The sequence below is a fragment of the Lachancea lanzarotensis genome, scaffold LALA0S04 (assembly GCF_000938715.1).
Source record: "Lachancea lanzarotensis genome assembly LALA0, scaffold LALA0S04, whole genome shotgun sequence".
NCBI lineage: Eukaryota > Fungi > Ascomycota > Saccharomycetes > Saccharomycetales > Saccharomycetaceae > Lachancea > Lachancea lanzarotensis.
The window spans coordinates 680288-698166 of record NW_019212882.1 but is presented as its reverse complement, the minus strand read 5'-3'; the positions used below and the strand labels follow the sequence as shown (position 1 = coordinate 698166).

The following is a 17879-nucleotide window of genomic DNA, read 5'->3' as shown; positions in this document are numbered from 1 at the left end:
TTGGGATGTTACCAGTACCAAAGTTAATCTCGCACCTAATGCACATAATAATATAAAATTACGAATAATGACTGAATGTCGAGAAAAGGTACATAAGGTATAAATTGACTAGGCTTCACCTTCTTTGTCACGGTCATTTTTCTCACCTCCAAAAATGCCTTTTCTGATTTTTCCCACTGCACCCAGTCCTCCTCCGATGACCGAGGTTCCGGCATGCAATCCAGAGGTGAGTCCTTTGGTTGCTAGATCGCCCACCTTTTTCTCTTGCTTACGTGCCGTCAAGACATGTCTGGGATTGAAATTGAAGTTCAAGTGAAGAATACCACCGTCTTCTCCATCAGGACCGGTGAGTGGTACGTCGATTTCGCTTGGATTCTCGGGGTCGACGTCCGCAAGTGGTAGTACTGCGGTCCCGATCAAGTCGTCCTTGTTTCCGGCATCCCAGTCCATCATGCGGATCCTGAGGTAGTTGTTGACACGGTTATTGATTTGCACTTGACATTGTTCATTCCAGGTAGGATCGAGAGTCTTCTTCTTATGATGTGTCCTGAAGAATGAATCTTCGTTGTTATCAAGGTAAAACTTGACGAACGGATCTGACTTTCCATTTCGATCAGCAGCAATCAAATTGTTAGCACCCAGAATGTCTATCGTCAGGTCACCCGTGTTGGTAATGAGATCAGCCTGAGGAAGCCTCGTCGTTGCTACCGGGAACCACGATACTTGAACTAAAAGTTTGCTACTTTTGTTTCCAGAGAGATTCAAAATCGAAGGCTTGTAGTAACAGTTTCTGAGAAGTTCCACGGTCGGTAGTGTCACCTCTGCTAGACACTCTTCTGCCTTGTTATTTTCTGGCTTTGTTGTGGCTCTTAACGTGGCAACAGACCATTCTAGCTCTTTGATCATTACATCACCTGTGGAACCATTCCTGATGGTTCGTCCCTTAAACTTTTGGGTAACGTAGCGCGGGTAGCTATTGGAGTCAAAGAAGGCCTGAATACAAACACCAGTCTGTGGAAGTTCTCCTCCTAAAATCGAAAAGGCAAGCACACCACTTTGATACTGTAGCAGTTCATCAAGGTCGAGCTTCATTTTGTTCCCATAGAGGTCCTCCATTTCTTTGATTTCAAACTCTTCTTCTTTCATTTTCTTTTCAGCTACTTTACTCAAGGCTTTTTCGCTGTATTCGCTCCGCTTTAAGTCCAGCTTCCGCTTTCTTTCTGAGAGATCATCAACTTCTTGAATCTCCTCCAGACTCAAAACTGGAACAGTTGGGTAGAACGAGACGTAATACGTAACAGTACCCTTTGCACCTTTTTTACCAATCAAGCGTCCTATGCGGGCCTCATCATCAATTTTTTCCACGTATTTGTCGTCGTTGCCCTTCTGAAACATCTCAGATATATTGATGTCGAATTTGCCTAAGGTACGATCTTTCCCAGCAGTCTCAACATCTAGACATTCCAGAGTGATCTTTTGATTTGGCGATGTGACAGCTACGTATATTCCTTGGTTCCAAACAGGATTCAGCGTAGACTCACAGACGTTAGTGCGCCCCCTGGCAACGCCATTAACAGCAATTCTGGCATATGGATCAATTTTTCCAAATTTCTCCAAGTTTCTCAAGCCCTCAGCCTTGCTGATAAAAACACGCAAACTTCCAAGAGGTGGAGTGTAGGCCACTGCGTTAGCTCCCAAGTCCAGGTCAACTGGCTTCCAATGAGTAGTGACTTTAATCTGCCCCCTACCATTTTGAAGGGGAATCCAATTTTTATTGACTTCGGTTCTGTCAATCAAGTCATTTAGCCCTTGGACAGTGCTGCCGATTATTTCACCCTTGCCATTTTTAACGACAAGCTTAGCCCTCGTTTTACGACGGTCTGTTATAACGGCCTCATACTCTTGATTCCACACCGGACTCTCGGTATTTTTCAAAGTACCTGTGGTTAATACCAACTTCGCGTTGAAATACAACTCGACATAGGTGGACACTTTGCAGCCTGGTTCGTCCAGCTCCTTTGCCTCTTCCACGAGAATTTTGCTAATACCCACATTCAAATCTGGTGGCTGCTCAACAGTGCCATCCGGCAATTGTTTGGGCTCCAAAGTAGGATGGAATTTCAAACTGAAATGTAGTTCCCCCACAGGTTTCGAGTTCCTCAGGAACGTGGGTTTCAAATTGAACTGACTTTTTTCGTCGTGCAGCGTACTCAAATTGTAAACTATTCTACCCAACACCTTGTCCTTAACCTTCTCACGCTTATCGTAAAGAACAATGGTCAGCGGCTCAGTGAACGAATTGATCAACAAGAACGAAGTTTCGTTCCATACGGGGTTCAAAGAGTCCCGAACAGTCCTCGTTTTACCGACTGACACACCATTCAACTCGAAAGCCAAATATGGATCCACCGATTCGTTGAGGATATTGCGAGCTCCCTTGATATTGACGGCATCTTTAACGCTCACCTCCAGAACACCGATGGACAACGGAGAGCTGGAAATCAGTTGTGGAACGTTCAATTGCAAAGAAAATGGTGGCATAAGGATAGGTGCCATGTACTTCTTTGCCATCTCTCTGATGAGAGGGTACAGTCCTGGAAAATTGAGCACCTCCCAATTGAAAATACTATCGCCAAGCAATTTGGCGACGAAATCGACATCGGGAACTTCCAACAACTGAATGTTGACTGTTTCAATGTGTGGGAAAGGTGTCATGAGCTTGAATCTCACTTTAAGCTTCGCTTTAAAAGCAACGTCGGAAACGGTGACAGAGAGCGGTAGACCAAACGCTTTAGCCTTGACAGTTATTCTCTGATTAACGTAGTTCTTCAGCTGCTTTGAGTTCAAATCTGCTAGATCGTGAGGCGTGAAGGAAACACCCCAGTCCATCACAACCACGTCTGTGTCAGTGTTCTGGTAGGTCTTGACGAGGTCGACTCTGGGTGGTTTGACTCCTAGAGTGAACTGGTCAATCCACAGCGCCTTGATAAATCCAGGAATGCTCGCGTTGGTTGCAAGAATTTCATTGACCTGCTGAACCACCATTTGGGAGAGTTCCGGTTCCAAACGGCTCCAATACTTGTCCAAAAAGCTGTTGAGCCATTCCATCGACTCGTGGTCACCCTCCACTTTTTGCACGGTGAATTCTTTCTGTACTTGGTCTCGAATTGCCCCTCTGTACCGTCTTATCGACGTTCTATACAGCAAACCCATGGCTAGGATGATGAAAAAAACGGGACCTAGCGAAAACCCGAGTTTCCCAACGAGAAACGAAAGCGTTCCCCCAAGGAAAAACACAGCTGCAGCATGGTACCAGTCCCCATACAATTTGTCTGGGATCAAATTGTCCAAAAAAGTTTCGTTATTCAAATCCAGCAGTTCGTCTTCCAACGTCAGCTCGTCCTTTTCTTCCCAGCCTCCAATCTGTTTCCAGCCCACATAAGAGGCGTCCACCTTTTCACGGTCTACCTCAGAAGCGTTTACATTCTTTACTTCGTCTTCTGGCACATCTTTGCTAACTTGCTCTGGATTTGCTTGTGGAGGGGCCAGTTTGTCTACACCATCCACAATCGCTGCTTGGTCTCGTTCGGTCGGCACGACGACCTCAGATCCAGTAGTAGCCATTGTAAAATATCGAATTGAACCTTACAATGGGGCTATCGAGAGTCTAAACGCCTTGATTTTAGTCTTGATTTCTTTGAAGTTTGGCTAGAATGTAGGTTCTCAAACTTGAAGGGATATTTATACGTCTTTTTTTCTTCTATACATATACAGTCCGAAAGCATTTCTGAAAAATGTACAGTAATGACACGTAACGAAAAAGTGATCAAGACTCATCAGCGCCAGCTACACTCAGAATTATAGAACTGTGTCCATGTAGCGACACGTTAGAGCTTGTTGACGTTAATTGTTAATTATATAGATAGCTAACACTGAAGGGTATCTGGGTATCTTTCAGTTATACCTTTAGCGGTAAATCATTGGACTTGAAACAAATTGCTGAGGTTTGGTTTGACCACAATGACGAGAAGAGAGAAACCTGGATGTCTCTCTCATGGATTGAAGCATTAATGCGTGCTGCAGAGTTACTTTTCGGAGCTTCATTGGGACGCCTGGAAGGATTCATCATCGACGTCAGATTCGTCGTCGATGATCACAGATGCATCAACATCGTCAACGTCGTTCTCAACATCATCTTCGTCTGTTAGAGCCGTGGTTTCTGCGTAGGAGCGGGGTTGTGAGTTCCGGGCAGCACCACGACGACTGCGTGGTTCTCTTGGGGTAATCATGCGAGGTTCATCACTGTCATTGTCACTGCTGCCATCAAACTTTTTATCATCCTCCTCGCCATCTTCATCCTCGTCATCATCGTCATCATCGTCATCAACCATATTAGCTATTTTCTTGCGTGCCTTGGGTGTGACAGTCTTGCGCACTGTCGGTTTCTTGGTAGTTTTTGGTTTTGCGAGCTGTGCATTGGGAACTGGATCCGTGGAAGCAGCGGATGCGTCGAAAAGAGCGCTAGCCTGCTTAAATTTGCTGGAGAAAACACTCATTGTATCTTCATTCTCGGACTCTAACTTCTTCTGTTCCACATTGGGGTTCTCTGACACACTAGTTACAGCAGAGGCTTCGCTTTTGAGCGACTCTGGTGAGTTTTCCCGTGGGGTTGCTGACCCTGACACAGACCGGGACATCGGCTCACCTTTGACTAGCGCAGATCCTTGCTTTTTACCTTTCCCAAGAAGACCCTCAAGCGTAGGCTGGTTCTCATCCTTTACCTTCGGAGTCCGTTTCACCTTCTCCAACGCTTTTTGCTCAAGCAGCACGGGCTCAAAGCTTTCAACCTCCACCTTCACCTTGGCCGAAGTAGCAGCCTTGGGTTTCTTTTTCTTGCGACTCGGGTCATAGTCCGCATCACTAGCCTTAGGCCTCTTGCGCTTTCCCTTCTGTTTCGAAGTTGCATCAGGAGTTACGCTGTTGCGTATTAGTTCATCTTGCTCCATGAAAACTTTGTACGCCTGGCTAAATGTATCAAGGTCTTGATTCCACAGATCTTTGGCAGAGAGGCTCAATAATGCATTGAGTTCCACCTCTCTTTCTTGCCGTTGTCTCATCAAGCTTTCATATTTCTCCTTCGTGAGCGACCAGATCTTCATTCCCAGTAGGTACTCAAAAGTTCCATATTTCTCTCGAGGTCCGTTCACTTCGTCCTCGGCATCATTCTCCACAACATCGTCGCCATCCTCCATTTCCACCTTCAACTCGCTCCCGTTATCCGCATCCTCTAACTTTCCATAATAAAGCCTTCCTTCAGAATTTATTTTGGGAAACCCGAGCTCTTCCAATTCTGTAAAGAGAAGCACACGCGATTTGTTGCTGACGGTAAACTTGCGCTCGACAATCAATTGCAAAAAGCGGATTTGCTGAGACAATTTTTCGACCTGCCATTGCAGTCGCTCAGACATATAATCTTTTCTCTTCTGGAAGTACTCCAGTCTAACGTAGAAGAAGTCACTTAAAATTTCTCTGGCATCTTCATATTTCTTGATTCGGCCTTGAGGATCAAAAGCAACCATGTTTCCAAGATTTATACTAGAAATAAGTTTGAACCTTTCATAAAATCCCATTTTCTTCGTTTTGGCCATTTCTTCGTCTGACAAGGTCACGGTGAATTTGATGGTCGCGCCATGATTCTCTTGCATATCCTCGACCCACTTCTTGACTTTGTCACTACCTGCCAGTCCAAGCAGAAGATGTTCCTTTATGGTGGACATCCAGGTTTTAGCTGGAAGTTCGGTGATTTCAAGAATATTTGGCCCCACCTGCTCAATCCTTCCGTACATTCTATAACGCTGTCCATCAATCTTCTCCAAACTTCCTTTCCATCCCCTGTAATAAGGAGTCATTTCGTGCATTTCTTCACCGTTCATCAACCTCTTGAGGTTCTGAACAATATGTATGGGATCAAAAGGTGGAATGTTTGTGCTCCAACCGGTACCGATTCCTTCAGCACCATTGACTAACACCATAGGAAGTATAGGAAGATACCATTGTGGCTCAATTGCTTGGCCGTCTTCCTGAATGTAATTGAGTAGTGGATTATCCAGTGGGTTGAAAATTGCAGGTGTGATTTTGCTCAATTCTGTAAAAATGTAACGAGGAGCCGCTGAATCTTTACCACCAGTAGCTCTAGTACCAAATGCACCATTCGGCTTCAAAAGGTAGATGTTGTTCGAGCCCACAAAGTCTTGAGCCATCCCAACAATGGTCTGAGCTAGTGACATCTCACCATGATGATAATTGGTGTGCTCAGAAACGTAACCGATCAGCTGAGCAACCTTGATCTCACCTCTCAGTTTTCTCTTGAAACAACTGAACAGGACTTTACGCTGACCGGGCTTGAAGCCGTCCAGTACCGAAGGGATGGATCTTATGTTATCAGCTAAAGAGAACAAAATGAGCTCTTTGTTGATAAAATCGCAAATTGGAATTTCAGAAAGCGCAGGATCTAAAGTATTACCGGGCTCATACTGCCTCAGCCATTCCTTACGTTCATCAGCCTTCTTCTTCGAGAAAGCTAGATCAATCAGGAGACTATCGTCACCTTCTAGGGCATGAAACTTTTTCAAATGTGTGTCAAGATCAGAGAAATACTCTCTGGCTTCTTGCAAGGATGAAGTCCCCAGACCTTTGTAATACTTTTGTTTCCAAGTGAATTTATGGCTCTCGTTATCCCTCCACCTTTCATAATCGGGCATTGTGTAGAATGGAAGAACACTACGCTGTGGTTTTGTTGTTGTGACCTTAACGATCGGCGTAATGAACTCTATGAGGAATTCCGGTATATCAAGAAGGCCCGGGAAAGAACTCTCGAGAAAGTTTATGATCAGACCCTTAATATGCGAACCGTCGTGATCTTGATCTGTCATGATCATGATATGTCCATAACGTAAGCTCTTTACATCCTCGTACTTTTTTCTGTGTTGCAATCCTACAATCTTTTTAATGGCTTGAATTTCAGCATTTTTGTTGATCTGTTCAGCGCTGGCTTCTCTCACATTCAGCATTTTACCGCGTAATGGATAGCATCCGTAGTAATCACGTCCGACAACGCCCAGCCCAGCGACCGCCAAGGATTGAGCTGACAAACCTTCGGTTAGAACTAAGGTGCATTTGTGACTCTGTCTTGTACCCGCCATATTAGCATCTTCCAAAGTAGCATAATCCGTAATCCTATTTTTCCTTGAACCGTCGGACTTTTGCAGTGCCTTATCCTCATTCTGATCAGCGATTTCGAATATTTTGTCTGCTAATTCAGTCTTCATAACCTTGTTGATGAAGTCATCCTTGATGTCACATTTCGAGCCGAAATCTTTCACGCGTGTTGTGAGCTGTTCCTTTGTTTGCGATGTGAACGCAGGATTTTCAATTTGACAGTTGATAAACAAAAACATATGGTTCTTGATCTGGAAGCCCTTGATGATTTTACCTTTTTTTCGCTTTTTCAATACCTCTGTGATCTTCTTCACGATTTGATCAGACACATAATTAACGTGAGTACCGCCAGAAGTAGTAGCTATCGAATTGACGAAGGATATCTGTTGAAAGGAAACATCGGATACCGCAAAAGCTATTTCCCATCTGTCATTGAGCCTTTCGTAGAGAATCGTAGGTGTTTTACCCGCTTCTGCTCCATTTTCCTCGGATTTTTTCTTCTCTAGGGATTTGAGATAGAGCTCAACATAGTTTTTGAAGTTACGGATTTTGAGACTTTTCCCGTTGAGGTAGACACTTACGTCTCTGACAGATCCGTTAATGTCAAAAGCTCGGCGACGCATGACACCCACCGTGTCAGTGTCGAGATTTTCCATGCCAAAACGTTTGAGATCAGGCCGAAACGAAACCTTGGTGTATGAGGGCCCTTTTTTGTAAGACGTTATTTTGGGCTTGTGACATAGAGTCATGTTATTCTCCCACTTTTGAACGTATTTCTCACCTTTCGTGGGGTCGGCGGTTTCGAGAATAAACTCAGACGAAAAAATATTGCAAAGCTTGGCGCCATACCCATTTCTACCACCGGTAACTTTTTTCTCATCATCGTCATAATTAGACGACGTTAACAGGTGCCCAAAGATCATCTCAGGGATGTAAATCTGCTCCTTTTCATGAATTTCAATTGGAATTCCTTTCCCGTCATTTTTAACTTCAATCAGGTTCTCTTCTTTGTTGATTGTGACCTCTATTTTCTTCATTGTTGGGTCACGAACCTTATTGTCGGCCGCATTAACGAGAATCTCATCAAATATCTTGAACAAACCAGGAACAATCTTAACTTCCCGCTCCTCCATACAATCTGTTTCCTCATTGTGAATCCATTGTACCTGCTCTTGTACCTCCACAGAACCCACGTATGTATCTGGCCTCTTGAGAATATGTTCCAGTTGCGAAATTTTCTGGTATCGCTCAGACGCGGTCTTTGCGTCCCCCATAGTGCAAAGATGCTAAATAGGATACTGTAAGCTAAATCTAAGCTAGATGATGCGCTCGCTAAGCGCTTGGCTTTACTGTTTTTGTAGGTCCGATACTTGAAGATGATGCTATTGTAATGATGAAGCTGTAGATTTGTTTTGATCCCAATGGTCGCGACGCGTAAAAATCAATTTGGGTCAGCAACTGACTGTTAACAGTGTGTATATTGCAAGTTATCACAGAATATTTGCATAAATTAGGAGACTTCGTGGCCAAGCTGGTTAAGGCGTGCGACTGTTAATCGCAAGATCGTGAGTTCGATCCTCACCGAGGTCGAATTTTTTACCATTTTTAAAGATAGCTTTCGAACTTCGACTTTTGATGGCTCACTAATGCTTCACGGTTCTTTGTTATACAGACAAGAAGCAAGTGTCATGATACCTTTCAATTACCATTTATTATATGATACTATTTCCTTTTCTTTTTCTAGCTGTAGTCGTCTCAGGATACCAAACAACAACCTCGGCCGGGGTCTTTATTCACCAGCAGACTGTTTCTCGTGGCCACTTCAAAAACGTCGTCGACTCCTGTCCCATCAAGGGCACTGCACTCCATGTAACGTTTTGCGCCTATGGCCTGGGCGACTTTTTCGGCTTCTTCTCGCCGCACGAATCGTGTAGCGTTGCCAGTCTGGCGCAGATCGCTCTTAAGGCCGACAAGGATGATTGGTGAATCTGGACAGTAGCGTAGTGCCTCTTCCGTCCATTTTGTGCGTGCATTGAGTAGCGAATCTGGATCGTCTACTGCGAATCCTATCAGTATTATGTTGGCTTTCGAGTAAGAAAAAGGTCGCAAACGTTCGTATTCTTCTTGTCCCGCTGTGTCCCATAGTGCTAGTGTCACTTTAATACCATCTACTCGACAATCTGTCACGTAATTTTCGAAAACCGTCGGGTGATATTCCTGAGGAAACTTGCCTAGGGTAAAGACATATAGGAGTGAGGTCTTGCCACAAGCACCATCACCAATTATTACTAGTTTTCTTCTCACAGCATTTTCTGACATGACTACTATAAAGCTAGACTGAGAACCACTTTTATCTATTAGACCTGAGGTGTTTGAAACTTTGTATTTCTGCTGCCCAGCGTTTGGTATCCCGTGAAAGCTCTTTCGAGTTCGGTGAAAGTAGTGAGCAGGAAGGGAGAGCCAGTTTACTCCTCGAGCTGCTTCAATGTGGTGATTGAGCTGCAGATACAAACCGCCTGGTGAAGAATGTATAGGTGTGTTAGAATCTCTTCTACCCTGCTTTAGAATCTATAAACTTTATCATTAAAGCCTAATCGGTCAGGAAAGGTGAAAGTGATGAGTTCTCGAGGATCGAATTCTCGAAATGCCTGCAAATGGGCGAGTACTTAGTTTGGATAAATGTTTGGGCTAGATCAGATCATCAATCGAAGCGTTCACTACTTATTTCGTTATTTTGGTGAATGTCATCTTCACCCCCATATATTGCTGGTTCGGGCTTGTCCGTATGGTTGACCGTAGTTGTAATGGGATGCGTTCACACCTGGAACCACTGTAGGATTCGTAGCTGGCGTGGCACTGTTGTTGCCGTTGTTGCCGTTGTAAAGGTCGTCAAAGAGGCCACTTGGATAGGCAGTGCTGTTGAAAGTGCTCTGGGCTGGGCCCACATCTGGGGCGGCGTCAAAAATGTTCGCCTGCGTCGTCTGTGGAGGGTGGTGGTGGTGGTGGTGGTGCTGCTGTGGGTACGAAAAGGGAAACCTTACGTGGGTGATGCTGCCACTAACGTTAGTCAAAAGCTCGCAGTTGTGTGTCGAACGCATGTTCACAAGCTGTCCCACATAGGCGTTGTAACTCAAAGCATTTGGATCTTTAAGCAGTGTTGTGATAGTACGATAAAGTTTGTCGACGTCAACAAAGTCTGAGTTAAGCTCCCCACGGGATAAAAGGTAGGCCTGTTGAATGGTGTCAGCTCGAACGTCTGGTGATACCGGCGGTAAAGAAGAGTTCACTCCGTTCCAAATGTTGGGAGCTATGCTTCCAATGCTGGGACTGGAGCCCAGAGGCACATCGTTTTCCCAAATCGACTTGCGCTGTACCTGCACTCCGTTACCAACAGGGGTACCAGAGCTTAAGCCAGAACTGTAGGGAACACCAGAATGACCGTTCGGGTCCACTCCCGACCACAATTTATCTGGTATTTGGAATCCAGCGGACGATGTCTGATTCCCTGCTAAAGAGGTCGAAGATAAGAAATTTGTCAAACTGTCAAGCTCGTCGCTGAAAGATTTCTTGCGATCTTCCATGCCTCCACCAAATTGTGTGTACTGAGACACATGTGGCTGGGGAGGCAACGCGTTTTGATGATCCAAATCGTGAGGCAGAGTCTTTCTGGGCGACGTTTGGAAAAGGGTACTCATGTTGCCCCAGGTGTTATCCAAAGACTTCGTGCCAGAGGGTAGAGAGTCGTACGAAGCATTTGAAAACGCCTCTGTGGTTTGCCAATTTGGATTCAATCCCATGCTGTTGACAGAAATGCCTGTTGAAGGTGGCTGATGCATAGCTGACCGTGGGACCTGGGGTTGAAGGAGTGTTTGCAGATGAGAAGAAGATGCTGACAAAGATTTAGACGCGGCTTCATTGATCATATGGAATAAATCATCATTGTTTGCAGACGACTGGGAGACCCCGTAAGGAACAGCCTCAGGGGGAGTGCTTAAGCGCCGCTGAGACGGTGTCTCTGAGCTCCTCCTCTTCTGGGATTCTTGAGCAAAAAGAGTCGCATCTTCTAGCTGCTTTTTGCGTTCTTGTTCCAACCGTTTCAGCTCCTTTTGCGCCCTTGATTCTTCTTCTTTCAAACGTTTGGCTTCTTCCTTTATGCGCTTCTCCTCTTCTCTCTTCTTTTTTTGTTCTTCCTTAATTTTCTTCTGTCGTTGTTGTTCTTCCTCTTTACGTCTTTGATCTTCTAACTTCCGCCTTTTTTCCTCATCTTTCTTGCGCTTGGTTTCTTCTACTCTTTGCCTTTGAGCTTCCCTTCGCTGCATCTCACGCTCTTCGGCTTCCTTCTTCACTCGAACTTCTTCGTCTTCTTTGCGTTTCTTCTCCTGCTCCTTAGCAACCTGTTGAGCTTTCTTCTTTTCCTTCTCCTTCTCACGCTTGCGCTGCTTCTTCTCCTCTTTCTCGCGCTTTTTCACTTCTTCGGCTTCGAGCTCTTGAAGTAATCTCAGGCGATTGTTTTCGGCCTGTTTTTCGTGATAGGAATTTACCAGTTTCTTTTGCAGTAATTTGGTGATTGCAATTTGAATCAGCCTTCTACCTTCCTCTAAACGCTCCTGTTCGTCGATGCCACTATCGTAGTCATCTTCATTTCCCGCAGTACTTACGTCCTCTTCACCTAGATCTAATTGATGCTCATTGGGGTGTTGATGCTGTGCATGGTGATGGTGTAGGTGCTCTTCGTCGATTTCATTTTCCTCGTAGGTCTCTTCCTCATATTCTGATTCTTCCTCATCTTCGTAGTCCGAATATTCTTCGTCGTATTCTTCCTCATCGTCGTAATCAATCTCTTCTTGAACCTCACGGGTAGCCATCATTTGCTCTCCTTGAAGACCATTATTTTTCGGGAGTGATTTCAATAGCAAACTTATGGGATCTTCACCCGCTAAAAATTGCTCGAAAAGACTCTTTCCGTCGCGTTCGGCTGCTATTTGTAATTCTCGAGCTTGATTTTCGAAAGAAGCTGTCATTCCAGCAGCAATATGCCTCTGAACATTCGCATACTGCTCTGGGGTCAGAGGCACTCGCTCTGCTGGAGTCTGCCTGGTTTCATGCACTTCATCAAGCTGCTCATCTTCTCGATAGTCAGTTCCCTTCTGAACAACATAGTCTTCCATTGCTTTGATGAAGTTTTGTCCGTTGTTGTACATCAAATCTTCGGTCAAAGCTCGCAAGTCGGGGTACATCATCATCCTGTTGACATATTCGTGTGCTATCTTAGGATGCGAGGAAATGAAAGTCTTCGCAAAATTCATGTACCGATCCTTCAGCTCCTCATTCGTCGGCGGTTCTTGATCATCTGAAGAAGGAACTTTCGGCATATGTTGGACAAGCTGCCCTAGGATTACGTTTTGCGGGTCTGTGCCTTCCATGTCTCCTGGCGGAGATAGAACTGCAGATTTCATAGATTGCTCTTGCTGCAGCATAAGTTGACGAAATTGATATTCTTTTTCTCGGACTTCGGCCGGGGTCCCTCCTTCGAAGTTTTTCAAGTACAATTCTTTTTCTGCTTTGGACAACGACTCTAGGCCCAGTGGCTGTTGCGGCAGCAGTGGGGGTGGTTGGAGATCATCCGGTATCGTGGTCACATTATCACGCTCCTCCGCGAGCGTTGAATGTATTTCTGCCTCTCGTTGCTGTCGACGCAGTTGCTGTTGCCGTTGTTTGTTGTGTTTGAACTGCAAAACCTCCTCTTTCAAAGATTCTACCGCTTTACTGGACAGACAATATTTGACGGCTTCATCACGCATGTCTTCGAGATATTGTGGAGAAGGGGTGTCTGATGGATCGGCACTTTGCCGCTCTTCATTTGTAGCGGCCGAAGTGGCACTAGCATTAGCTCGTTGTAGTTCTTTAATCATATTCAGGTGGAAAAGCACAAAATCTGTGTCTGAATTGGTCTCTTTCGCATTGTCATGCAATCGGTTATATATTTGTTCGAGTTCCTGTTCCATCGCCACGTTGCGACGGCCACACACTGAGCAGTTGCAGTTGTTGCTCGATTGGTAAGTCTTGATAACCTCAAACACCTCTTGTTTTTCGATTCGAAGCATACGTTTTTTCTCTTCTTTACTCAGCGTTTCCCAATGCATATCTAGTTTTGCAGAGATGCCCGGATCTTCATGCGTTGATTTTGTGCGTTCTGTGTCCTCCAAAGCCTCCACTATAACGTCCCCGTTTGGGGCTCGCTTGATGATCCGTGAACTGGGGTATTCTGTCTCATTATCATACACTTCGGCTTCGGGAGCTGTGCTATTTGGTTTCTTCTTACTTTTCGATTTTCTCCTCGTAGATTCCGCCAAATTTTCTTCTGAAAGTTCGAATCGCACGTCATTTCCTCTGATCACCGTCCCAGCATCATCGGTGTTCTCATGGGCCTTCTTAACTTGTCGTTTCTTTCCCATTTTGCCCTTGACTATCCATGCCTGCTATACTTGGCTACACTGTTAGTTTGAAAACTTTTATGTATATAGTAGCCGTTTCAAAAAGGTCACTTAGTACAGAGTGATTTGAGCATGTTAAAGGTTAAAGGTTTAATTCAAAGATCAACGAGTCCAGGCCTTGAGAGAAGTCGATTGAATGCTGGAAGTTCCGTGAGTATTTCCGGTTTTGTGTGTTGTCGGCATGTGTGCTTGGTTGTTCCTGTAAATCAAATTTCGGTAGTTAATAAATTAGTGATTGGCTGGTAGTAGCTTGTCGTAAGAGTTACGATTGCGTGAGCTGTACGGTTTTTGGATGGTAGTTTTGACGTCACCAGCAACTGCAAGACCCAGAAGTGATATGTTTATCTTCGGACGTGAGTGTGCCGGAAAGAAATACAGAAGAAGAATACAACTTTTCGTGTGAGTCCAGAAGGAACTAAGGGAGATTGTGGTCGAAAATACATGACAAAACCATCTATCTTAAGGCCACCTATTTGGAGGTTTTCACCATTGTTCATGACTATAGTCTCAAGATAACCTCCACTACTAACATTCTGTCATCTGTCATTTTCTATCACTATGTACAATATCGTCATTTTATAATGAGGTAGGTTCACGAAGAGAACCGAAACACGAAGGGTATTCGCCAAACTGGCAATTTCCCTAGTATGTCTTATAAAGCAGAGTTAAAACCGATGAAATGAGCTCATCTGTTGATGAAACTCTCAAGAGATTTTCAAACCCTAGCATTATTTGTCTTGGAATTAACGATTCAAGCTGGTCGGATAGCAACCGTCCCTAAGTCAATGTGGTAATACTACTCAAAAGCATTTCACAAGGTATAAACCACAACTTAATGCCGGGATTGACGTTAAAGACATGATGACACATCAATGAAGAAGTGACAATCATTTCAGATATCACGTGAGCTTTGACGTTATATATCAATTAACGATCCATCTATCAGGGTATCAGCGCAACTGAAGTAGTCTCTCTTGAAAAGTGGTGAACTCTAGCGAAAACGACCCATTTCTAGGCCAATTAAGCCCTCTAGACCGAACTCCAACTATCTTGGGGATGCCGTCGTATTTACTCCCCACTTCAAACGGGGTCGATTGGTCTTGTGAACAGCCTCCTAGCTACGATGTGCCAAATTCAAGACAAATCTTGCGCATATGTGTCAATCTGAAATATCTCATTGACAAAGTGGTACCAATCCTTTACGATGAGAAACTTATCATGTGCGACCATTCCCGGATCTTAAATCTGCACGTCATTACCTTAGCGAAAGAAGCTTGTGGCGGGAAAAAAGACGATCCTAAGTCGCTTCACAAGTATCAATCGGTGGTGATTTTCTCTCTTTTGAAGGTCTGCAGTTGGAATTGGGAGCTCGCTGCAAGTGAGCTGCACAATGCCGAACTTTATTATTTAAGAGCTTCGGCAGCACAACAATTGTGCAAGCTGATCATCGAACAAGACGAGACCCGTGACGCACAGTTTTTGTTCATCCAGATGCTTTGTCAACGGTACGTGATTAACGAAAACGACGAAGATTCCGTGGCACAAAACGCTTTGGAGCTTGCCATGGACATGCATTGCACCACCGTCATAGGTTCCAGTGGCTACCAAAGGTGTCTTAAATGGCTTTGGCGCGGTTGGATTGTCCAGAATAAGTACGACAGCAAATCGTATGTGATTTGCGACTCGGTTTCGTCATCGAAGTTCACAAGTCATTTTCATCCGGACCGCTTGAAAACCCCAATGTATCAAAACATCATCACTATAATCTTCTCCTTCGTGTTTCTGGTGCTCTATACCATTGTGGTCAATGGGAAGGACTCTCAAGAAGTACAAGGCATAGACTTCTTGGAAGGTGTTTTCTATTTCTTCATGTTGGGAAGCATTTTTGATGAAATCTCTAAATGCTACCATGTGGGTTGGTCATATCTTGGGTTCTGGAACTCTTTCAATGACACCATGTACTTCATTATTTCAACTTCAATGATTCTGAGAGTGATTAGTGTTAGTCCTATTCAGACGCGCTACCCAGCAGAGTATTGGGATAAGATATCTTATCGGATACTTTCTTGTGCGGCGCCTATGGTATGGACTCGACTCCTCCTCTACTTGGAGTCAAGCCGTTTCGTCGGTGCTCTGCTCGTTGTCCTCAAACATATGATGCAGGAATCGATCGTCTTTTTTTTCTTACTTCTCCTGATCGTCCTTGGATTTATGCAGGGCTTCATCGGCTTGGACTCTTCCGATGGTAACCGAGAGATCACCTGGCCCACCATTTCCAACCTGCTGCGAACCGTGCTAGGCGCAGGTAGTTTTGATATGTTTGACGATTTTGCCCCACCTTTCGCATCTATTCTTTACTACTCCTACTCTTTCGTCGTCTCCGTGATTCTGCTCAACATCCTCATTGCATTGTACAGTACCGCATACGATAAGGTCATCGATAACTCAGTTGATGAATACATGGCTTTGATGGCTCAGAAAACACTACGTTATATCAGAGCTCCTGACGACGACGTTTACGTTCCTCCCTTGAATTTGGTGGAGGTTTGTTTGTCTCCATTTTTGCATTTCATGCCTCGGAAGATGGCCAAAAGGGTGAGCACATTCGTGCTGACGATTCTTTATTTCCCTATGTTGTTTGTTGTTGCTGTTAAAGAGGTTAGGGAAGCAAAACGCGTGTGCTACAATAGAATGAAAAAGCAAGAAGATGATGCTAATGAGTCAGATGTGGCATGGGATCTCACTGATGGTTATGTCGATGATGCGGATGGTTGGATTCCCAGAGGTAATACATCTGGCATCGCTGCTACTCAAAAGAAAAACAAAAGAACTCTCAAACTGCAGAAAGAAGCCGAACTCTCAGACCCGGACTTCAGAGTGAAGCCTGACTGGTTCAAAAGTGTTAAGTGCAGCGTTCAGCCTGTTGATAATGGGTTCAGATCCGGTATAGGTTGGGAATCCTACGATCTGTACCGCGAAATCACCAAACAGAGAGAAGAATCCGACAAACAAACCGAAATGATTCAGACTCTGACTAAGATGGTAAAGGACTTATCCATTCGCTTGGATTCTCAAGAGAAATAATTGCTTCAAACTCGAGGTTACGCTACGCATAATAATATAACCATAAAATGGAACACTGTTATCCCCAAAATAAAATTTCACTGTAAACTGTAAATACGAGTTAAACACATTTTCAACATGCTAGCAATTGCAGCCACCAGCAGACGTCGATTGGTTTCCAGATCTCAAATCGACCCTCGAGTCATCGTTGACACGTAGACCAGAAGACCCGCGGCCACCATTCTGTGCTTGATTTTGCGCTGTTTTCAGTGGAATTTTTTGGCCGATACCCAGAAACACTTCGTTGACATTGTCACCGGTCTTGGCACTGGTCTCGAAAAACAAAAGGTTCTCCTCTTGTGCCAGATTTTCTGCTTCCTCGCGAGCCACTTTCCTTTCTGCACCTGCTTCGATCATATCGAGTTTATTTCCCACTAGTGCGATGACTATATCCTTTGAGGCTTGCTCATGGAGCTCCTTGACCCAGTGGCGGGCTTTGATAAATGATTGTGGCTTTGTGACGTCGTACACCACCAATGCGGCCTGTGCGTTCCTGTAGTACATGGGAGCTAGTGATGCAAACCGTTCTTGACCTGCAGTATCCCAAATTTCAAATTTGATCGTATGGTCGCCCATATTGACCCGTTGGGTGAGAAAAGCTGCACCGATAGTTGGTTCCTTATTTTCTGAGAAATCGTTCGATACAAATCGTAAAACGATCGAACTTTTGCCCACTGCAGCTTCTCCCAATAATACCAGCTTGATGGATGTGACAGGACTGTTCATCTTGACTCTTTTTGGCTGAATTTCCTTTTCTTTGTCTTTCCAAGTGTTGAACCCCCTTTACAGTTGTGTTAACACCAAAAAATTCGCTAAAGTTACGTGGAAAAAGGGAAAACCTATATTTTCACTATTATGAGACGACTAATATAGCTTTCGCAAGCGGTTAAACGTCTGAACCTCTTTACTAGGACCTAACTTTTGTCTTGATCAGTAACTTTGATTTAAATTCATCATTTTTCATATTAGTCGTCTTATTTAAGCCCTTCACTATACAGATATATGGATTTATAGAGAAGAGAGCCACTACCGAACTAGAACAAC

At 44.5% G+C, this 17879-nt stretch overlaps 6 protein-coding genes and 1 non-coding gene across 7 annotated transcripts; 2 read left to right on the top strand and 5 right to left on the bottom strand.

The window, feature by feature from the left end:
* Positions 1–108: 108 nt before the first annotated feature.
* Positions 109–3624, bottom strand: TCB2 (LALA0S04e07888g1_1; the record flags this gene model as incomplete). Its single annotated transcript, XM_022772917.1, has 1 exon — positions 109–3624. One exon carries the CDS (start codon positions 3622–3624, stop codon positions 109–111), a length of 3516 nt encoding a protein of 1171 aa, XP_022628334.1.
* Positions 3625–4100: 476 nt separating this feature from the next.
* On the bottom strand, positions 4101–8492 carry TOP2 (LALA0S04e07866g1_1; the record flags this gene model as incomplete). Its single annotated transcript, XM_022772916.1, has 1 exon — positions 4101–8492. The coding sequence occupies one exon, from the start codon at positions 8490–8492 to the stop codon at positions 4101–4103; it is 4392 nt and encodes a 1463-aa protein (XP_022628333.1).
* Positions 8493–8734: 242 nt separating this feature from the next.
* LALA0_S04e07844r lies at positions 8735–8808 on the top strand. Its single transcript has one exon. It is a non-coding gene; the product is annotated as a tRNA-Asn (tRNA).
* Positions 8809–8973: 165 nt separating this feature from the next.
* On the bottom strand, positions 8974–9537 carry RHO2 (LALA0S04e07822g1_1; the record flags this gene model as incomplete). Its single annotated transcript, XM_022772915.1, has 1 exon — positions 8974–9537. The coding sequence occupies one exon, from the start codon at positions 9535–9537 to the stop codon at positions 8974–8976; it is 564 nt and encodes a 187-aa protein (XP_022628332.1).
* Positions 9538–9968: 431 nt separating this feature from the next.
* Positions 9969–13673, bottom strand: NST1 (LALA0S04e07800g1_1; the record flags this gene model as incomplete). The annotated part of the gene is made up of 1 exon (XM_022772914.1): positions 9969–13673. One exon carries the CDS (start codon positions 13671–13673, stop codon positions 9969–9971), a length of 3705 nt encoding a protein of 1234 aa, XP_022628331.1.
* A 1095-nt stretch (positions 13674–14768) lies between these two features.
* Positions 14769–16796, top strand: YVC1 (LALA0S04e07778g1_1; the record flags this gene model as incomplete). The annotated part of the gene is made up of 1 exon (XM_022772913.1): positions 14769–16796. One exon carries the CDS (start codon positions 14769–14771, stop codon positions 16794–16796), a length of 2028 nt encoding a protein of 675 aa, XP_022628330.1.
* Positions 16797–16916: 120 nt separating this feature from the next.
* On the bottom strand, positions 16917–17561 carry LALA0_S04e07756g (LALA0S04e07756g1_1; the record flags this gene model as incomplete). Its single annotated transcript, XM_022772912.1, has 1 exon — positions 16917–17561. The coding sequence occupies one exon, from the start codon at positions 17559–17561 to the stop codon at positions 16917–16919; it is 645 nt and encodes a 214-aa protein (XP_022628329.1).
* Positions 17562–17879: the final 318 nt, after the last annotated feature.